The following is a 20862-nucleotide window of genomic DNA, read 5'->3' as shown; positions in this document are numbered from 1 at the left end:
TAAAAATGATTTAAACAATTCAGACCGATTTGTTTAAATTAAGCCTACATGGATTAAAAAAATAGACCCGTCTTGCATTTGTAACCGTAACTGTTTATAAAGGCAGATATACCACATTTGGAAAAGGAAAACATAAGGGATGGATATTCTAAGTTACTTTAAATAAAACATTTCTCTCGGAGTGTGGTGTAACTTAATTAGCAAATCTTTGCCTGCATTAAAATAGTTCAATTTCAGCAATCCACAAACATCTTTTTCCTCTTTCTTTTTTTTTTTTTTTATCAGATATAGCCAGTACCAACGTATGCTGAGTACACTGTCTCAATGTGAATTTTCAATGGGCAAAACTTTGTTGGTGTATGACATGAATCTCAGAGAAATGGAAAATTATGAAAAAATTTACAAAGAAATAGGTAAAAAAAAAAACTAAAGAAATTAATGTTTGTGTCTATATTTTTATTTTTTTTTAAGAGCTCAAGGAAAAATACAATTTTCTTTGGTTAGTAATAAAAGGTTAACAACAATTATAATATTAATAGAATGTGTATAGTAAATGTTATCTACAAAAGTTTATAATGTGGTATGATGATTGGGGTTTCAGCTACTTTTTTAATACCAGCATCTATTTAGTTAGCAATGGGACTTCAATTTAAAACCATGTTTTAAAATTGAAAACGGATGGAGATTATATATGTTCTTATTAACTGTCTTTAAAAAATTACCGTTTTATACAGAATGTAGCATTGCTGGAGCTCATGAAAAAATTGCTGAGTGCAAAAAGCAGATTCTTCAAGCAAAACGAATACGAAAAAATCGCCAAGGTAAGGACTTTAAGGGATTTAGTGTGGAAATATTTTATTACTGACTAGTATTTTCATGCAGTTTTAATGTGAGGTAACCTCAATGGGCAGAATTGATTTAATTGACTAAAGAGAATTAGGAGCCAAATTTAATTCTTAAAACCATATTATTCTTTCAAATAGAAAAAAAGGAATTCTATGCTAAAAAAAAAAATGTTTTTGCTGAGATGTATTGATTATCCAGGTATTTCTTAGTACTACTTTTTTCTGTCTTCAGACAATTTTACCTAAATATTTTGAATAAGCAGCAAAGGTGACTTATATAAATACACTAGATTTGGGGTCAGTTTGTTTAATGAGAGAGAGAAGAATTTAAACCCAGTTGGTTTTCATTAAGTATAAAGCAAGCAGATATTTACAGGCTGCCTAATAAGAAAAAGCTTAAAGTTTAGTTTTATCTCCTTTCTTTGTAACTAGAGTATGCCCTTATCTAGTTCATAAACTTTCAAATAATTTTAATAACAGGGGCATTACCTCTGTATGTAAATAGGAAAAAAGTAAAAATTAAAAAAATGCATGATCACAATTATAACAACATATGAAAAATTAGAAGAAAATAGAAAATGTAAATGGTTATTTGGGAGTTGTGGGTTTTTATGATGTAGATTTCTTTGTTTTTGCTTTGTTTTATACTGAATATGTATTATTTTGTAATGCAAATTTTTTAGCTTAAAAAATTCATGTTTAGTAATATGCTGAGTTCCAAAACAATAAACTTCACTTTTTAGTGAACTAATGAAGATAAAGTTTTATCCTGACCTTTTTTTTTTCTTTGGTACTGGTGATGGAACTCAGGGTGCTTTGACACTGAGCTATATCCCCACATCTTTTTTTTTTTTCTTCTTCTTCTTTTTTTTTTTTTTTTTTTTTTTTTTTGTGGTACCAGGGATTGAACCCAGGGGCACTTAACCACTGAACCATATCCCCAACCCATTTTTGTATTTTATTTAGAGACAGGGTCTCACTGAGTTGCTAAGGACCTCACTAAGTTGCTGAGGCTGGCTGTGAACTCGCAATCCTCCTGCCTCAGCCTCTGGAGCCACTGGGATTACTGTTATGAGCCACCACACTCAGCTTTATTCTTTTGAGACAGGGTCTCACAGGTTGCTGAGGATGGCCTCAAACTTGCAATCCTCCTGGCTCAACCTCCTGAGCTGCTGAAATTACATGCATGCACCACTAAGCCTGCTTTATTTCCCCCTTACAAAGGTTGACTTTTTATTCAGGTTAAATTATGTATGTTGAAGTTTCAGTGGCCAATTTACAGCAAAATACAATAAAATACAATAATTAATATCAGTTTCAAATTATTTAAAAATATATAGCAAAGTATTTTTATTGATTAGGAGGCTTTTATGTGAACTCCACTACCATTTCATAGAACTGTTAATATAAGCAGCATGACTTAATCTTGGAGTTTCAGTAGAAGCAACAATAACCTTAATTTTGAACATTTTAAAGTTTCTGAAATTTTTACATTTTGAATGAGTGAGGAAATTAACAAATTAGCAGTAAGATATGTCTTTCTTACTGATTCCCTCACCCCCACCCCCGCCACACACACACACTGGGCAAAGAGTAAGATCCTTTTCAGATTCAGTCCATTCAATCAATAATGACTTAAATTCATGAATGCTTATGCCAACCTCTTATATTCTGTCCAGGACATGTAAGTAAAAAAACAGAATTGGGAGCCAAAATCCTTGTATTTAACACTTTCGATGTCACAGATCATTACAGTTATGGTTGAATCACGTGAAACTGGCAATACTCTCTATACATCGTTGCTTTCATTTCTTTATGTACTAGGAAAATGGGTAGGAGAGATGTGTGATACTATATATATTTTCTTTTGACCTTTTTTTTTTTTTAAGAAAACTTAACTTGGTAAATATTTTTGTGTCTTTCAGAATATGATGCTTTGGCAAAAGTGATTCAGCATCATCCAGACAGGCATGAGACATTAAAGTAAGTTTAGAGCTTTTCCTTGCAAAGGAACTAGCCTCTATACATAAATATTCAAGTACTTCTCTATACATTTAATTTTTATAGAAATAAATAATATGTGTCAAAAGGAGGAACAGATTTTCAACATTATATATCCTAACACTGCTTGATTAGATCTTTTTCTTTCTCCAGCCTTACTACCTATGTGTCTAAAATGCATGCAATGTGTCTCAATGGGAAAAGGGATAAACAGGATATATTCAATTCGTGTAATAACACGACATGACAGCAGTGAAAGAGAATAAAGTAGGTAGATATTTGGTTTTTTTGGTAGTACTGGAGATTGAACCCAGGGGCTCTCTACCACTGAGCTACAGCCGCAGCACTTTTTATTTTTTATTTTGAGACAGGGTATCACTAAGTTGCTGAGAGTCTCAGTAAGTTGCTGAGACTGACTTTGAACTTGTGACTCTCTGGCCTCAGCTTCCTGAGTCTCTGGGATTACAGATGTGCACCACCAGGCCTAGCTAGATAAATACTTTTGCAACACAGATCCCAAAAAATAATCAGTGAGAAAAATGAAAGACACATAATGAATTTTAATTATTTCTAATTTTCTGCATACACATAAAATAATATCCATTTATAAAAGTTAGAAAGCCCCTCCCAAATGTTATTTACTAATACTATATATTATTCAGAAACACAAATACATGCATTACAAAAGGATTGGAATGCTACAGTGGATACGTGAGTAGAAAGTAGAGGACACAAGAGGCCTGAGGTAGAGCACGGGCGTGGGGTGGGGAGGTGAGGTTCAAGGGTACTTCAAGTTAATCAGCAGGGGCTTTGTTGTTGTTGTTGTTGTTTTTTAACTGAAAGAAAAACTTGAAGTTAGTTTGATAAAATGTATCATTTCTTGTGTTTGGTTATTCTATTATCTGTGCTTTCCTGTACTTTAAAAACTTTATCTAAAAATGTAGTTTTAATGAAAATAGTGCACACTTAGGAGGTAAGGAGTTCTAAAGCTTATTTAAAAGTCTCACCATAATGGAGTGTTTTACTTCCTTTTTACATTTTAAAAATACTATTTAGTCCTTGAAATGTTTGATATGAATTTTAAGTTCTGTTCCCCCAGAGAAATATAGTCCTGTTTTATTTTTTTCAGAGAATTAGAGGCTCTTGGAAAAGAATTAGAGCATCTTTCACATATTAAAGAAAGTGTTGAAGATAAGGTATTTGCATGTATATGTTCACCTTTGTTTTTTAATGATATATATGTGTTTATAAATCAATTTGTATAAATTTTTCTTCTTGTTAATACAGCTGGAGTTGAGACGGAAACAGTTTCATGTTCTTCTTAGTACCATTCATGAACTTCAGCAAACATTGGAAAGTAAGTAGAAACTGTCTCGACATGAATGTTTGTGACGATTTTTCAGTGGTTGAGGGGTAAGTGAAACAAATGAAAGATGCAGTGAATTTTAAATTATTTCTAAGGAAGGGAAGACTTGCTCTTTGTATTGATTATTGCCAACTGGAAATTTCTGTGTCAATCTGATTGTCCCAAGGCCTCGATTTATTTTTTAGTGAAACCTGTCACACAGATTTTAAATTTTGATTCCACTAATAAACAACAACAACCAAACAGCATTTTTAAAAATCAGACATTTACGTGAGACAGCTGCAGTCACAGACTGCCATTTTGCCATCTTTGCTTTGAACGTATTGACTAATAAAAGGTAAAAATGTTTTCATGTATGCATTAAGCATAAAATATAGGCAAATTTGACTAAGGTTTTGTGTTTATTTCTCAATTACAGATGACGAAAAGCTCTCAGAGGTAGAAGAAGCTCAAGAAGCAAGCATGGAAGCAGATCCTAAGCCATAGGCAGGCAAATCACCATTCCCAAGAATATTGAAAGAGCTATGTGATCTTAGTGTGTTTAGAATTTGTTGTGCTCTTGACGTATTTGAAGTTGTGGCAGTGAAGTGCTTTGCTTTTAAATATTAATGCACATCTCATTTATATTTCTTCACACAAAGGAAATGGCTTCAGTATATATTTGTTTTTATTGAAATGCATTTTTCATTCTTAAAAGGTAGGAAGCAACACCAAAAAATGTTTAATAAAATGTCTTCAAGCTACATGTTTGTGCCCATTAGTAACTGGTAACATTGATAGCCTTATAAGTAAAGACTGTGAAAAGGTGGCATTTCTAGGATGTACATGGGATGATGAGTCCATTTCTGGAAATCATTACCACTTTAGAAAATTAAGTCCATGAGTGGGCTTCTGGAGGGCCATGAACCTGTGAAATTACATGCACAATGTTTACGGTGTATGTTTACTGTGGGAGGAGGTTCTGTGATGTTAAGAATCACTGGTGTCAGAGGTAATTACAAGAGCCAAAGTAAATCCATATGCATTGCCTTCTATAGCTCTCTCCAGTACTTGAGGAATGTGATTGTTAAATATTTTCTTTTATGTTTTTTTCTCTTCTGTTTTGGTCTTTAGAAGTCATTTTCAATCAGAAAACATATTAATAAAATGGAAAGTTATTTGAAGTAAATAGTTTAAGATGATCTTATAAAAATTAAGCTAAGTCTGAATCATTTGTAATTTTAAGTATGGAATTACATGTGCAGTACTTGTTACATTCCATTCTCATCCATTTATTTAAGTTCAAAGACATGACACTTTGCATGAATCATACCTTCATAATGTTACATTTTTATAATTTTAATAAGACTTTTTATCTTTAAAATGAAAGTTTAAAATTAGTTCAGTAGTAGTCCTATTATCATAATACCTTTAAATGCTTCCTCTGCCTTGTTAGAGGAGAAATTTCTTTGCAATGTTGCTATACCCTGACAAAAGTTTGTATTTTCCATTATTAAGTAGAATTATGAAGCAAAAATTTGCTTCTTTGGACTCAGACTTGAAAATCAATTTTTCAAAAAGGATCCTTTAAAAAAAATTCTTGGGGAGAATATTCTTTAAAATTCACCCTTATCTTTTAATTCACCGGAGAGATTTATTCAGGATTAGGTACCAAAAAAATAAGAATTCCTACAAAGATACTCCTTTTTTATTATTTTTTAAAAATTTTTTAGCTGTATATATGTTTTTTTAATTTGTTCTAATTAGCTCTTATCCAATCAGAAACAAAATCAGAAGCAGCAGCAGGTACATGGGAAACATACATTTTTCAGTTTATACTTTCTCATGGTTCTCTTGGATATCCTCTGGAACTGCTTAGAAGACTGAAGAATTTCATCTCCTAGAAACTCACACCGTTGAAGCTCAGCGTGTCTTTGGGCCAGTAGTTTCATGGATTTATCAGTTACCGCTTCTGCGAGGTCATGCACCTGTGACAGATGAAACCAAGTGTTGGAAAAACTCGTCAAAACCAAAGAGATATTTGCTTTTCCTGGAAAGGAATTGCGGAATCGGACATTTTGCAAGCCCCAAAGTATTATTCTAATTCAAGAAATAGCAAACAGAGCTTGAAAACATAACATTACCCCCTGGTGGCAAAGGTGATCTCATTTCTTCTGAAAAGAAGCCTACATGTATGCCTTCATTTTAATGGAATTCACTTTATATGTATTAGGCACACAGCACCAACTAGGAGCCCTTAGCAATCCTTTAGCCACTCTCAGAATGCCCCCCACTAACATTATTTCTTAATGCTAATTGTTAATTTTATCCAAGCTGTCTAAGAGGGCTGTTTAGTTGAGCCTGCTCCTCTGATGCTTCACACACAAAAAGTAAAAGCCTTTGTCCAATACCTGCATCTGAAGCTTTCCTACTGTCAGATCGGATTTTTGGAGAATGCCACGTTTCTTTTTTTTAAGTGCTGGAAAGTATGGTCTTTTTTTTGATGAATATGGTACCTGTTAGAAAAATGCAAAAACGTGGGATTAGAAAATACCAATGCAATGCCTATAATAGTGCTTAAATAAGAATTCTCACCCTTTGGACATTCTCTCAAAAAGTGAACATTTGCCACATAACAACAATGGGTTGAGACGGTATTCATATTATTCTCCACGCCCCATGTATCTCCTTTGTGCCCAGAGCTCCCTTTGAAGAGATCTATAGGGTGCAGAGAAATTAGATTGTCTGGCTCTGAAAGAATATACAGTGTCAGGAAAAAAAGCAGGTCACTCGTAAGGGAAAGAAGAAGAAATTGCCTCTGCAGCTGCTGAGCACAGTGAGAGTGTAGGGCTGTTGTGGACCAGTGCCCCAGAAAGCTCATTATCACTGGATCCAGTTGTTAATTTGATCTCATTTCTGCAGGTTTCCTTATTTTCAGGACAGTCATGACTCTAAACGCAAAAAAGAAAGCTCTAGGTGCTTTTTACCCATGCCTCACACTTTTCCTATTGTCCCTAGCTCACTGACTACAAGTAACCTGTCCTGATAGTACTGCTGTTGGAAACCATTCTTAGGTCATGGCTTCTGGCTAATATGCCCTTTTTAGACTTTTTGGGTTCACCGACCCCTTGGTGCTTAATAATTAGCACAAGGATTATTGTGAAATCTACACAGAGTAGGATGTAGGACCATGTCAGGGTCATACTCTTTGCCTGACAAGGAGCTTACAGTCTGCTGAGCCACACGGCTGCCCCGCCAGCTTGTCCTGGCTCAAATACCACTTGCAGGGCCTTCCTTGATCTCCAACTAAAGCAAGACCCTTATGTTTTCTCTCCCAGAAAACCCAGTACTTTTTTCTACTAAGCATCTACCACACTCAGTAGTTACCAAGTTATTATTGTGTGTTCATTGACTAACAACTCTTAGCATAGTCCAGTGCCTAGTCAGGATTTGTAAACCAAGACCAGATGGGGCTTTGTGGCCTGCAACAGGCTGCCAGCAAATGGGTGCCTCTTTGCTGCTCCTACTGGTTGCTTTGAGGAATTGCTTGCCTTGGATTTCCAAATCTCCCTATTTTTCAAAACAAAGTTGAAATCTAGATTTTTATTTGAAATAGTCTAAAACATTTTGAGAAAAAAAACCAAACTTTTTATCACCAGTTGCTAATCTCTGCTTTAATGTGTTTCGAGGCATAAAATGCTTATTTAATTAGAGCCGAATTTATCCATTTTTTATTTTTAAGGTTAATGCTGTGGTATACTAAAAGTCTTTGTCCTGAAATCATGACTATATTCTTATTATCCACCAGAAGGTTTAAGATTTTACCTTTCCCACTTAATTCTGTAAACCAACAAGAATTAATTTTTGTATATGATGTGAGGTAGGGATCAAATGCCATTCTTTTCCCATACGGATGTCCACTTGTCCAAGTGTTATCTATTCAAAACCTTGTCCTTAACCCCACTGCTCAGTAGTACCACGGTTCACTGTATTTCTCCTCTATTAGATTGCAGGTTCCACAACAGCAAGACTAGTGCCTCCATTAATCCACAAACCTAGAAATTGCCCAGAACATAATAGGGGCACATTAGATATGAATTTTGCACACAGGAGGCAAAATTCAAAACTAATACCGATTCGCTCTGATAGCAATTTCCAGAGTGCTGTTTGATAAACTTGCTGTGAAAATGGGCATATTCTCTATCAGTGCTATTCCCACTAGCTAAGTGTGGTTATTAACCACTTGAACTGGAATTTGCACAACTTAGGAACTGAATTTTTCATTTCAGTTAATGTAAATAGTCACATGTGGCTATTGGCTACCATATTGGACCCAGAAGTTAGACAGTACAATTAATATGTAGCATAGTAATTGAGAATGAAGTCTGGAAGTGTAGCTCATTGGTAGAGTATGTGCTTAGCATGCACAAGACCCTAAGTACTACTAAGAAAAAAAGGGAGGGGGAATCTAGAGCTAGGTTTGATGTTTTTCTAATTAAATTCTTATTTAATTAGAGTCAAATTTATCCGTTTTTATCTTTCCTGTGTTGGAAAACTGGCTTTGCACTCAACTGGACAAATTTCATAGCCTCTGAGTGTCATTCCTAAAATAAGGATAGTATTGCTACTACCTTATAGGGATGTTGTAATAATTACTGGAATTGATATTTTAGAACAGGGTTTGGAACATAATGTCAGGATTTTTGGTTGGCCATGGTAGTGTACACCTGTAATCCCAGCAGCTCGGGAGGCTGAGGCAGAGGATCACAAGTTCAAAACCAGACTCAGCAACTTAGCAAGGCCCTAAGCAACAGTGTGATCCTGTCTCTAAATAAGATATGTATTTAAAAAAGGAGTGGTGATGTGGCTCAATGGTTAAGCATCCCTGAGTACAATCCCTGGTACCAAAAAAAAAAAATCAGCAGCCAGAGCAACATAACAAAACACCATCTATTGAAAGAAAGAATGAAAGGAAAAGAAAGATCCAGTTTTTTTAATTAAATTATGACATTTAAAAAAATAGTCTGGATAACTTCAGTTTATACAGACCATCTAGCACGGCACTGTTTATACTGTACATGTGGCTATTTCAATTAATTCAATTTAATTTCAATTAAAATTAAATGAAATTAAAAACTCAGTTCCTCAGTGACCCTGGTCACATTTCAAAGTCTCAAAAGCCTCACGTAGCTAATGGCTACTTGATTGGACAATGAAAGCTGTGTTGTCTCAGAATGTTTACTGGATGGACAGCATTGGTCTGTGAATTCCTCTCCACACAGAGAGACCAGATTGCTAATATGCTAACTTGACATTTGAATAGTTGAGAAGTCAGTATAAAGTTCCAAACCCCCCTGTTGCCCAGACTGTAGTAGAAGCTGAACAGTTAGAAGTAGAAGAATCTGACCTGGAAGTCCCTTGCTCTGAGCCCTAAATTCTTAGAGAAGTGAAACAAGCAGCAGATTTAAAGGATTTTTATGGGGGACTTATGGTAGGGGAGAACTTTTTTTTTTTTTTTTTTTTTTCAAAATCCATAAATGTTCTTACTTGCAGGTCTTTAGAGGCAAGTTCGTTTTAACATTTTACCTTTTGGAGTCCTGAAGGAAGAGATGTCACAGATAAGCGCTTGGTGGTTCTCCTGGCCCGGAGGAGCGTATTTCCTTGGGTTATCTCCTCTGTCTCAGCTTCTACAACATCAAGTTGTATGGTTGCTTGGAGAAAGAAGAAAGAACCAGTGAAGAGCATAGTTACAAACCTATTCTTCCTGTTTGAAATTATTCTGAAAAGATGGCAATACACGCTGCTGCCTCAGTAGCTTTTCTCCTTCGGGGTTAAAAGCAGAAGAACTAGATTGGATTTTCCTAATCTCACATGTTCTACTGCACACATTTGCCTTATGTGGTCATGAACTCTGCAGGTACCAACCCAGTCTTGGCAAGGTGGTTACCTCTCTCTTGGAGGCTTAGTTTCACGCTGCATTGCTTGCCCTTTAACATGGTGGCATTAGAGGAAGCCACCTCTTGCAGACCCCCTCTGATCCAGCTAAAGCAAGACCCCTCTGTCTTCTGAGAAAACCCAGTACTTTTTCCTACTTAGCATCTATCACACTTTGGAGTCCCTAAGTTCTCTCTGTGTTCATTGAATTATTATACCAGTATTGTTCAAGTAGTTTGAATATTTATTGTTGATTAAAGCAAAATTTAAATTTGTTTTCCAGAAATGTGGTCAGAACTTAGTCACTCACATACCATCTGAATTTTTTTTTTTCCACATCCAAAAGCCATGTGAATCCTGGATTTCTTAATATTTTCTTTGTAACAATTCAGTTCCTAAATCAATAAGTGTGTTTATAAGGCAACTTTATTTTTTTCTTTTATGTTCTTATTATTGTCTTATTGTTACATATAATGTTTGAGGTTCATTTTGACATAATCATACAAGGATGGGATATAATTTGCCAGACTCAGTAAGTCAAGGGTCAGATGTTTTCTCTCATAGAAAGGCAACTTTAAAATGCTACCATAAATTGAAAACCAATATCACAAATAAGCATTAAAATTTATGTGGTAAAAACAAAATCATGTCATTTTCTTTGGAAGGCACCAAACTTGAGATTACTCTTCCTTCATTAAAAAAGTGGGGAGGGGCATGAAATGACACTTTTCCTTGATGTAGTCAAAAGGAGTGATGGTATTAGGGACAAAGGGTTTGCAATTTGCTCTTTCAAAGTCACTTCACACTGTGTTCAGGGCCCAAAACCATCTTGTTCTGCTTAAGGTCCCTTGATAAGGACTTTTCTGGAAGTATCGAATTTCAATAGAAGATACATTAACCTACTAGACACCACCACCTACTTATTCTACAAGGACCTCGGCTCAGAAACTCTGATCAGACTGGGTATGGTAGCTCATGCCTGTAACTCCAGTGACTCGGGAGGCTGAGGCAGGAGGATCGCCAGCCTCAGCAACTTAGTGAGACCCTAAGCAACTCAGTGAGACCCTGTCTCTAAATAAAGTACAAAACAGGTCTGGAAATGTGGCTCAGTGGTTGAGTGCCCCTGAGTTCAATCCCCGGTAACCCCCAACACCCCCCCCCACAAAAAAAATCTCTGACCAGAAATCATGACTCCAACCCAAGCCATTGCTTCTCATCTTGGCAAACGTTGCCTCCATCTCCAGTAGGTACCCAACCTGGCAACTCTTCCATCTCCCTTTTTCCACCGTCCAGCTAATGTCATCCATGCCTGGATTATTGTCCACTATTCTTGTATTGGTCTTGCCTTAGTCTCATACAGTCTCTACTCTGCCTCCACAGCTATCTTTTAAAAATACAAATCGGGTTACATAAATCCCCAGCTAGAAAGTATTCAGTGGTTTCTGTTTGCTGTTGGGAGAAAATTAAAAATGTTTAATGTGGTCTACCACATCTTTACCACATCTTTTAACCAGACTGGTTCTCTGGTTGAAAGTTCACAGCTTTCAATGCCCCCACCACTGTAGGTGGGTTCCTTCCATTTCTTGATTATGCTTGATCCTCTCTTGATATTGAGACTTGAACATGCTCTTCCTTCTTGGAAAATTATTATCTCCACTCTTTCCTTATCTCTTAGTCATCTTACTCATCTTTCAGATCTCAATTTAGTGGTACTTTCTTTCCTCAGGGAGGCCTTTCTTGAAGCCCCCCTAAAATTAGAGCATCTGTTTCCATAGCACCCTGGGCTTATACTTTGCATCAAATATATGTATAGTGTTTAAAGTCCCTGTGTGTTATAATTCCATGAGGGCAGGAGCCATGCTGTTCCATTTGCTAATTGATTCCTAATTGTATGATGGGCATAATAATAAGAACTTAGCAACATTTTATTAATTAGATTTAAAAAAATGTTCTGGTCCAGCATAGTGGCTCACGCCTGTAATCCCAGCAGCTCAAGAGGCTGAGGCAGGAGGATTGCAAGTTCAAAGCTGGCTTCAGCAATTTAGTGAGGCCCTAGGCAACTTAGCAAGACCATATCTCAAAATTTAAAAATAAATTTTATAAAGGACTGGGAATGTGGCTCAGTGGTTGAATGCCCCTGGGTTCAATCCCTGGTACAAATAATATTAATAATAAGAATAATAATAGGGGTTGGGGAGATAGCTCAGTTGGTAGAGTGCTTGCCTTGCAAGCACAAGGTCCTGGGTTCCATCCCCAGCACTGCAAAAAATAATAATAATAATAATCATCATCATAAGAAGAAGAAGGAGAAGAAGAAGAATGGAGCTCAATAGGAAGCAACTATCTAACTATCTTTGGGCCACAGCAAACACAAGGTAATAGTGTTTGAGCTACATCCTACAAGATGGGCATGTTTTCTGGAGAAATCTGGTTGAGAGATTTATTACTCCAACTAAGACAAAAAACAAAATTTTTTTTTCAGGAGAAGAATTTTGGTCCTATTTCCCATTAGACTCAAGCCCCAAAAGTATTTAGAAGTCTTTGTTATTTTCGACAGAAATATACAGGTCAATCCCTGCCAGGTAATTGCTCAATGGTTGGATGCTTACATTAGCAACTATTTTTTCCAGAAGACAGCATTTGTTTGAAAGGGCAATCGGTCAGCTGGAAGCCATCCATTTTTTGTTTCTTTGGGTCCCCCCGCCCCGATCCCTGGAAAAAGCAACAACCAGGTCTGCAGCCCAATCGCTGTATGAAATGTGAGATTACAGGATTATATATGTTCCCTGTTACTGTGCCAAAAGGATTAAAAATATGAAAGATATTTTGGGCAATGAAATTATTCAACAGGATACTGTAATCATGGACACATGACCCAAATGACATTCTGCACTTATCAAATCCTACAAAGATGTACAACATGAAGAATGAACCCTAACGTAAGTTGTGAACTTTGATTAGTAAGACTGTATCAATATTGGCTCATCTGTCACAGCAAACCTATCAAACCAAGGCAAGATATTAATAATAGGGGAAACCTTGGTAGTTGGGGAGAGAAAGAAGATTATATAGGAACTCTCTTGCACTTTCTACTCAATTTTTCTCTCAACCTAAAAATGTTCTAAAATATAGACTATAGAATTTTTTTAAGCTACCAAGGAGAATGTGAACATTGGTTATATTATTAGCCATAATTCATAGAACCCCAAACAATAGCATTATAACACTGCAAAAAAAATTTTTTTAAGTTAACAGTTCAAATGTCGATCCTTCCACACAGTACATGAAAAGTAGATGCAAGAAAATCAAAATGTATAAATGCATTCTACTGTCATGTACAACAAATTAGAATTTAAAACTTAAAAAAAAAAATCAAACCTCCTTTTTTGACTCACCAATTGCAAATTTTATTCATTTAATTCTCCCTACACCCTCCACTGCTGGAAGTTGCCATTTGAAAGCCTGTATCACTGCTTTCTCCAGAAATAAAACAAAAAATCCCACTTTCATTTGATTTTCTAATATATATGTATGTACAAATACACATATATGCATCTGAATGTATAGACATTTAAATAATGAGTTATTTTGTGATGACCAGACTAGCAATTAGAAGAACCATAAATCAATCTAATCCAGTGCTTCTCCAGATGTATACGTGAGTCAACTGGAGAATCTTACCGAAATGCAGATTCTGCCTCAGTAGACCTGGGAGGAAACTGAGATTCTACATTTTAAACGAGCCCCTGGGAGTTGCCATACTTCAGATAGTGTGTTAGTCAGTCTAATGAAATACTTGAGATGATTGATTTATGAAGAGAAAAGGTTTATTTTGGCTCACAATTTTAGAGATTTTAGTCCATGATCACATAGACTCGTGGCTTTTAGGTCTTTGGTAGGCGTGTTGGATGGCAGGGGTGAGAAGCACTTGGTGGAGAAAAACCAGGAAGCAAAAGAGGAACAGGAAAGGGCAGGAATCCATAATCCCCTTTCAGAGCACATCCCCAGTGACACAGGACCTCCTACTAGACCCCACCTCCTAAAATTTCCACCACCTCCCAATAGCACGAACTTGGGGACCAAGCCTGTAAGCATGTCTCTGGGGACATTCAATATCTGTTATGGTTTGAATGTGAGGTGTCCCCCAAGAGCTCACCTGTGAGACAATGCAAGAACATTTAGAGGAGAGATGACTGGGTTGTGAGAGCCTTAACCCAATCAGTGAATGAATCCCTGATGGGATTAACTGAGTGGTGACTGGAGGGAGGTGGGCGTGGCTGGAGGAGGTGGGCACTGGGGCGTGGCTGGGGCGTGGCTTTGGGGCCTATATTTAGTCCCTCTGGGGCAAGCTTTCTCTGCTTACTAGTGCCATGTTCCCAGCTGCTTCCCTCCACCACACACTTCCGCCTGATGTCTGTCTCACCTCAGAGCCCCAGGAATGGAGCCCGGCATCTTTGGACTGAAACCTCTGATACCGGGAGCACCCAAACAAACTTTTCCTCCTCTAATTGTTCTTGTCATGTCTTCCAGTCACAGCAGCAAAAAGACTGACTAACACAGTATCCAAACTATCACAGGCAGCAAAAGAATCCATCCTTATTTTACTATGCGTCTTGGGTCTGACACTTAGTGATAAATGGCCACTGATTACCATTCTGTGAGCTCTTTCTCACTCTTGGTTTGGTAAACAACTTGGGAGAAGGAAGCTCCTTGACAATCCTGGGAAGAAGGCCTTGTGTGTTGGAACCGAGGGCTTCCCTGCGGAGAGTGGAGCCCTCTCTGCTGATACTTGCTGGTTTGCTTCTGCTCTTGGACGACAGTATCCTCCCAAATGCAGTCTTCATTCTCTTTATCAATTTTGTTTTCTGATTTTGTTGACTTTCATGATGTCCCGGGTCACTTTCACTGGAGGATTCCTCTTTGGGGATCAATACATTTTGTTTTACCAAGTTGGTAGACACAGCTCTGTGCCATCTAAACAGAATCAAAATAGCTTGCATTAAGGACATTGAGAAGTTAAAAATGAAGAACTGAAGTTATTAAATGCAAAACTTCAAATGTGAACAAATGATCTAGTTCCAAAAACTGGAACTGAAGAAAAAGAATCAAATCACAGGTAATTAAAAAACAAACAAAATAAAACCAAAGCAACTATTTGATGCTTTGTCATCAGATTATGGCCAGTACAATTCAGCCACTATTTCATCTAATCCTCAGCACCAAAAGCAGTATGGTGTGTGTTCAATCCCTGGCACAAAAGAAAAAAAATATATATATATATTTTTTAAATATATTTTATATAAAATATATTTATAAATATATTTAAATATATTTTATATAAAATATATACACATATACACATGTATGTATATATACATGTAAAATATATATACATATACACATTTATGTATATGTATATGTGTATATGTAAAAATATATTTTATATAAAATATATATAGATATACACATATACATATATGTATATATAAAAATACATATACATCTATGTATATATACATATACCTATACATACATATTTATACACACACATATACATATATATTTTAAAATATATTTTAGGTGTAAAAATATATATATTTATCATATATATTTTAAAATAAATGTAAATATAAATATATATGTATTTTTTGGTGCCAGGGATTGAACCCAGGGTGCTTAATCACTGAGCCACATCCACAGCCCTTTTTATATTTTAGAGACAGGGTCTGGCTAAGTTGCTTAGTGCCTTACCAAGTAGCTGAGGCTGACTTTGAATTTGCGATCCTGCTGCCTCGGCCTCCCCAGTCACTGGGATTATAGGTGTATGCACCACTGTGCTTGGCAGAAGTACATTATATTATTATCTTCATTTTATTAATGAATAAACTGAGGCATAAAGAGGCTGTATTCACTAACCCGGGGTAGAATGCAAATTTTAATCCAGGACTGTGAGTATAAGAACAGATTAGCTCATAATCACAAGTTGAGATCCTGTTTCTGATGGTGATGTGACATAGATTTTGCTGGATTTAGAGGCTAACGTGACGACAGATGAGATTGACAGCAGAGTCAATAAAGAACATGACCTCTAAGACGCCATTCTACCACACTTATTTAGGTAAAATACTTTCAACTCATGTTTCCAAAACTCTGAATACTTCTGTACTATCTTCATGATGTGGGCATATTTTAGTAAGAAACATAGACAACATTTCCTGAGAGTTTTCTAACTATTCTTCTAAACCTTCATATGGTATTGCATACTGTAATTTTTATACCATCATCCCCATTTTACATAAGAAGAAAATTAGGGGCTGGGGATATAGCTCAGTTGGTAGAGTGCTTGCCTCATAAGCACAAGGCCCTGGGTTCAATCCCCAGCACCGCAAAAAAAAAAAAAAAGAAGAAAATTAAAGCTCAGGGAGGTGATGTAATTTATGCCTAGATGATCCTCAAGACCATGCTGTTAACCTCTATGCAATAGTCAGTATCAGAATGGAGGAAGGAGGGACTGTACAGGGGGATAAGAGGGGTGGGAGGGGTTGGGGGGGAAGGAAAAAAAAATAACAGAATGAATCAAAAACTATTACCCTAGGTAAATGTATGATTACAAAAACAGTAGGCCTCTACTTCATGTACAAACAGAGAAACAAGATGTATCCCATTTGTTTACAATAAAAATGAATTAAAAAAAAAAAGAGTATCAGCTATGCCCTGATACAATATATCCCTAAGATTTTCTCTCAATTAACTGGTTTTTGTCAGCTTCATCTAAAACAATACTATTATTGAAATCTGAATTAACCTTTTTATTTTGAGTTAATTGTAGATTCACATGCAGTTATAAGAAATAATACTGGGCTGGGGAGATAGCTCAGTTGGTAGCGTGCTTGCCTCGCAAGCACAAGGCCCTGGGTTCAATCCCCAGCACCACAAAAAAAAAAAAAAAGAAAGAAAGAAATAATACTGACTGGACATGGTGGTGCACACCTGTAATCCCAGAGGCTCTGGAGGCTGAGGCAGGAGGATTGTGAGTTCAAAGCCAGCCTCAGCAACTTAGCAAGACCCTAGCAATTCAGTGAGACCCTATTGGAAGATCCTGCGTACTCTTCACCCAGTTTTCCCAAACAGTATCATCTTATAAAACTGTAGTACCTTATCACACTTGGGATACTGACATTGATACAGTCAAGATCCAGAAGTTTTCATCTGGGCCAGAATCCCTCGTTTTATCGTCACATCCACTTACCACTTGCCCCCACCTTCTCCTTCACCCTGGTAACTGCTAAGATGTTATTTTTGCATGATTTTTATACTTTCAAGAATATTATACAAATGGGATCATATGGAATATTACCTGCTAGAATTTGCTTTAATTTTTTTTTTTTTTCTGTGCTGGGGATGGAACCCAGGGTCTCTTACTTGCTTGACAAGGGCTCTAGCACTGAGCTACACCCTCAGCCTAGGACTTACTATCTTTAACTCAACATGATTCTCTGGACTTTCATCCAGGTCGCATGTATTGGTAGTCCATTTTTTTAAATTGATGAGTGGTATTCCACGACATGGATGTATCACACTTTATTTAACCATCTCTCAGTGAAGGACATTTTCTTTGAGGGAGGGGTAACTGGGGATTGAACTCAGGGGCACTCGACCACTGAGCCATATCCCCAGCCCTATTTTCTATTTTATTTAGAGACAGGGTCTCGCTGAATTGCTTAGCCTCACTTTTGCTGAGGCTGGCACTCGTGATCCTCCTGCCTCAGCCTCCCAAGTCTCTGGGATTACAGACTTGCGCCACTGTGCCCGGCCAGTGGAAGGACATTTGAACCATTTGTGGCTATTGTGAATGAAACTGCTGTAAATGTCTTTGTATAGGCTTTTGTGTGAGCATAAATTTTCATTTCTCAGGTAAAATCCCAATCATGATATATTATACTATGATTATCATAACTGTAGTACCAGATGCTATACTATAATCATGGTATATTATATGATGTTATATGTATGACACATATGTGCAATATATGATATATAATATATTTGACATATATTGTATGATATATGTGACATATAGTATATCATATATGTCACATATTTCCATATATTTCCAATATGGGTTAAAATAAATTAGTAACTATTAAAAATGTTCTCCATGTACTACCTAAAATATCCCAGGTACCACTAGTAGTATATGCACTACCCTTCAGCAAAGCACTGTTCTAAACTGAGACTAGATCTTTCAGCTTCTGATGGACATACTCATTTCTGGGAAGCAGTTCAGTGAATGCATGCACTGGAGTTCAATGGTCTTGGTCCAACTCAGAACATAATTCCTAATTGTTTACTCTTTGGTGTGTAATTTAACCTCTGTAAACTTTGGTTTTCTTGTTTGAAAATGGGTACACTATTCTCAGAAATGCGAGAGTAAAAGGAAATAATTTTCTGGGGATAGTGGCACATGCCTGTAATCCTGGCTACTTGGGAGGCTGAGGCAGGAGGATTGCAAGTTCGAGGCTGGCCTTAGCAACTCAGTGAGATTCTGTCCAAAATGAAAAATAAAATGGGTTAGGGATGTGGCTCTGTGATAAAGTGCTCAGTACCAAAAAAAAAAGGGGGGGGGGAGGGATAATTTATATATTTGGAATCTAATAAATTATTCAATATTCAATTATTAGCCTGTAGATTGGATCTGTGTGGTGAAAATGTAAAAGTTGAGGAGAGGGCCCAAAGAGGTGACCTCGTGGGCTAGCAGCCTCCCTCCTGGCAGTGTGGACACAAAGCTCTGCAGATCATAGGGACACAACTTCAGAGTGGTGTTAGTCCTTACAGCAGTACACAGTCATTATAATAATTTTCTAGTAGATGACAGTATAGTGTCCTGGGGAAGGAGCATCATTTTCTAATTTGCCCAAAGGTAATTTATGGCTAGGCTTAATCTTCCCTGGGCCCCTCATGAGACTCTTAGTAATTTAAAAAATGTTGAATTTATACTGCCATAAATATGAACATACACACTCCCCCACTCACACAAAACAACAGAAAAACAATTTTGGGAGGCTCAGGAAGCCTCTGGAAAGAAAGGCCACCTCTAATCAGTCTCTGAATCTCTAAAACGTGTCTCCCATTCCCATCCCTGATGTATTTATAATTTTTTTTTTTTTTTTTTTTTTTTTTTTTGCGGTACTGGGGATCGAACTCAGGGCTGAGCTATCTCCCCAGCCCCCTGTATTTATAATTAACAACAATGACTTTCTCCAGGGCCTGGGAATAGAACCCCTGTACTTTGTGTTATGCAAAGAATTCTTCCCTTCTTTTAAAAATCTTTTTGGTACTGGGAACTGAACCCAGGGAACTTTATCACTGAGCCACATCCCCAACCCCTTTTACTTTTTATTTTGAGATAGGGTCTCGCTAAGTTGCTGAGGCTGGCTTTGAACTCGTGATCCTCCTGCCTCAGCCTCCAAAGCTGCTGCAATTATAGGTGGGCACCACCATGCCCAGCCCCTTTTTAAGTTTTTAAATATTTTTGTTGGTAATTAATTTATTGCGTTGTATCGCTTCCTCCTTATATGGGAGATATAAGAATGACGTTGCTTTTTCTGTATTCATTGGTAATCTGGATTGTGCTTCTCAAACTTCTCACATTTCTACTTTCTCATTGAAAGCACATTGTTTCATCTTATTCACAGAAGTTCAGAAGTTTGATCTTTGTTGCTGAGGGTTTATAAAAACATTTCACATCTATATCTATGAGCTGTAGCTCATGAATCTGCTCAGAAGCCTAAAGAAACTGGAAAATAAAATTACCACACCGATTTTCAAAATTAGAATGTATTGTGTTTGGAATACTTTATGCCTGTCTTTATGGTTTTGTCATTGGCGAGAAATATCAGGTCTAAGATTGTGTCGATGTTTCATTAAAGAGTGTGTTCTAGTGAAATTGGATTTGATTTCGGCAGTCAAATTTGCTGGGACAAGGAGCAGAGAGCTTGGATGGTGGATTTATTCTGAAGAATGCATTAATGAATTTTCAAAATACTATTATTTCCCTGGGAGGTGACAAGACTTAATTCCGATGTGGAAAATATCAACTTAGCATCAGTACTTCCTTTCATCTCTGAATGTGACACATTAAAACATCAAATTCAAGGGGGGAGTAAAGGCTGTCCCAGTTAAGACTTTCTGATTCTAGAATGAGGCTTCTCTTGTGCACTAGGCTTCCTGAGCTGACAGCTTTCTCCCCAGGCCACACCAAATCTTCATTTCTAAATGCAGTATTGAAATTAGAGATGGTATCATCTCTAATAATCACAGTGAGTTTTGTTAATGAAAAAAAGTCCAAAAACTCTGCCTTGGTGGAAAAGAAGATAAGTCTGCATTACTTACCTTTCAATCCCCTTTCTTTTGACTGTACCGTTTTTCTTTTTGGGTTGCTGGAATCTTCGGTACTGGCCAACTTTTCCGTAGGCAACCTTAAGGGGTTCTGGTAAATACAGCTGAGGAGAGTTCATTGCTGCCGGTAGCTGTTTTAGATTTCTTCAGCTCTGGAGCTCAAGCACTTCAAAATGAATCTTGACAGTTCTGGGATGTTTGGAGTACAGTGTGGAGGGGAAGTTTGGAATCTTTTCCTTATTCCCTTCCAGGTGTTAGAGACGTGGTTACTGGGGCTGGCTCTGTTTACAGCTTGGGAGGCTTCACCAGTGATGCATTTGGCACAAGTGTGGGAAATTC

At 36.9% G+C, this 20862-nt stretch overlaps 2 protein-coding genes and 1 non-coding gene across 4 annotated transcripts in view; 2 read left to right on the top strand and 1 right to left on the bottom strand.

Moving 5' to 3' along the window:
• Positions 1 to 5375, top strand: part of Thoc7 (THO complex subunit 7) — an 18784-nt gene extending 13409 nt beyond the window's left edge. The window contains exons 3-8 of one of the 2 annotated variants that reach the window (XM_047530552.1): positions 286 to 413; positions 735 to 821; positions 2771 to 2828; positions 3976 to 4042; positions 4134 to 4203; positions 4631 to 5375. In XM_047530552.1, the coding sequence (XP_047386508.1) occupies positions 286 to 413; positions 735 to 821; positions 2771 to 2828; positions 3976 to 4042; positions 4134 to 4203; positions 4631 to 4698 (478 nt within the window). In that variant the 3' untranslated portion in view covers positions 4699 to 5375. Of the gene's footprint in view, positions 1 to 285; positions 414 to 734; positions 822 to 2770; positions 2829 to 3975; positions 4043 to 4133; positions 4204 to 4630 lie in introns of those variants that run through there. The other variant, XR_007105663.1, reaches the window with a different exon arrangement.
• C17H3orf49 (chromosome 17 C3orf49 homolog) lies at positions 3410 to 20862 on the bottom strand. Its single transcript, XM_047530551.1, has 6 exons — positions 20518 to 20862; positions 14777 to 15099; positions 9778 to 9902; positions 6603 to 6707; positions 6015 to 6179; positions 3410 to 3682 (listed from the first exon to the last, which is right to left on the bottom strand). Exons 1-6 carry the CDS (start codon positions 20640 to 20642, stop codon positions 3641 to 3643), a joined length of 885 nt encoding a protein of 294 aa, XP_047386507.1. The 5' UTR covers positions 20643 to 20862; the 3' UTR covers positions 3410 to 3640.
• On the top strand, positions 16441 to 16514 carry Trnam-cau (transfer RNA methionine (anticodon CAU)). Its single transcript has one exon. It is a non-coding gene; the product is annotated as a tRNA-Met (tRNA).

Source organism: Sciurus carolinensis, chromosome 17 (genome assembly GCF_902686445.1).
Source record: "Sciurus carolinensis chromosome 17, mSciCar1.2, whole genome shotgun sequence".
Classification (NCBI taxonomy): Eukaryota; Metazoa; Chordata; class Mammalia; order Rodentia; family Sciuridae; genus Sciurus; species Sciurus carolinensis.
The sequence above is the reverse complement of the archived record's forward strand: the minus strand, read 5'-3'. Positions and strand labels throughout refer to the sequence as shown.

Coding starts and splice junctions, on each gene's coding strand:
- C17H3orf49 (XM_047530551.1), bottom strand. CDS start 20,642: ATGAACTCTCCTCAGCTGTATTTACCAGAACCCCTTAAGGTTGCCTAC. Junction 15,100..20,517: donor AAAAGAAAGGGGATTGAAAG/GTAAGTAATGCA, acceptor GATTCTGTTTAG/ATGGCACAGAGCTGTGTCTA. Junction 6,180..6,602: donor TAGGAAAGCTTCAGATGCAG/GTATTGGACAAA, acceptor CATCTGTCACAG/GTGCATGACCTCGCAGAAGC.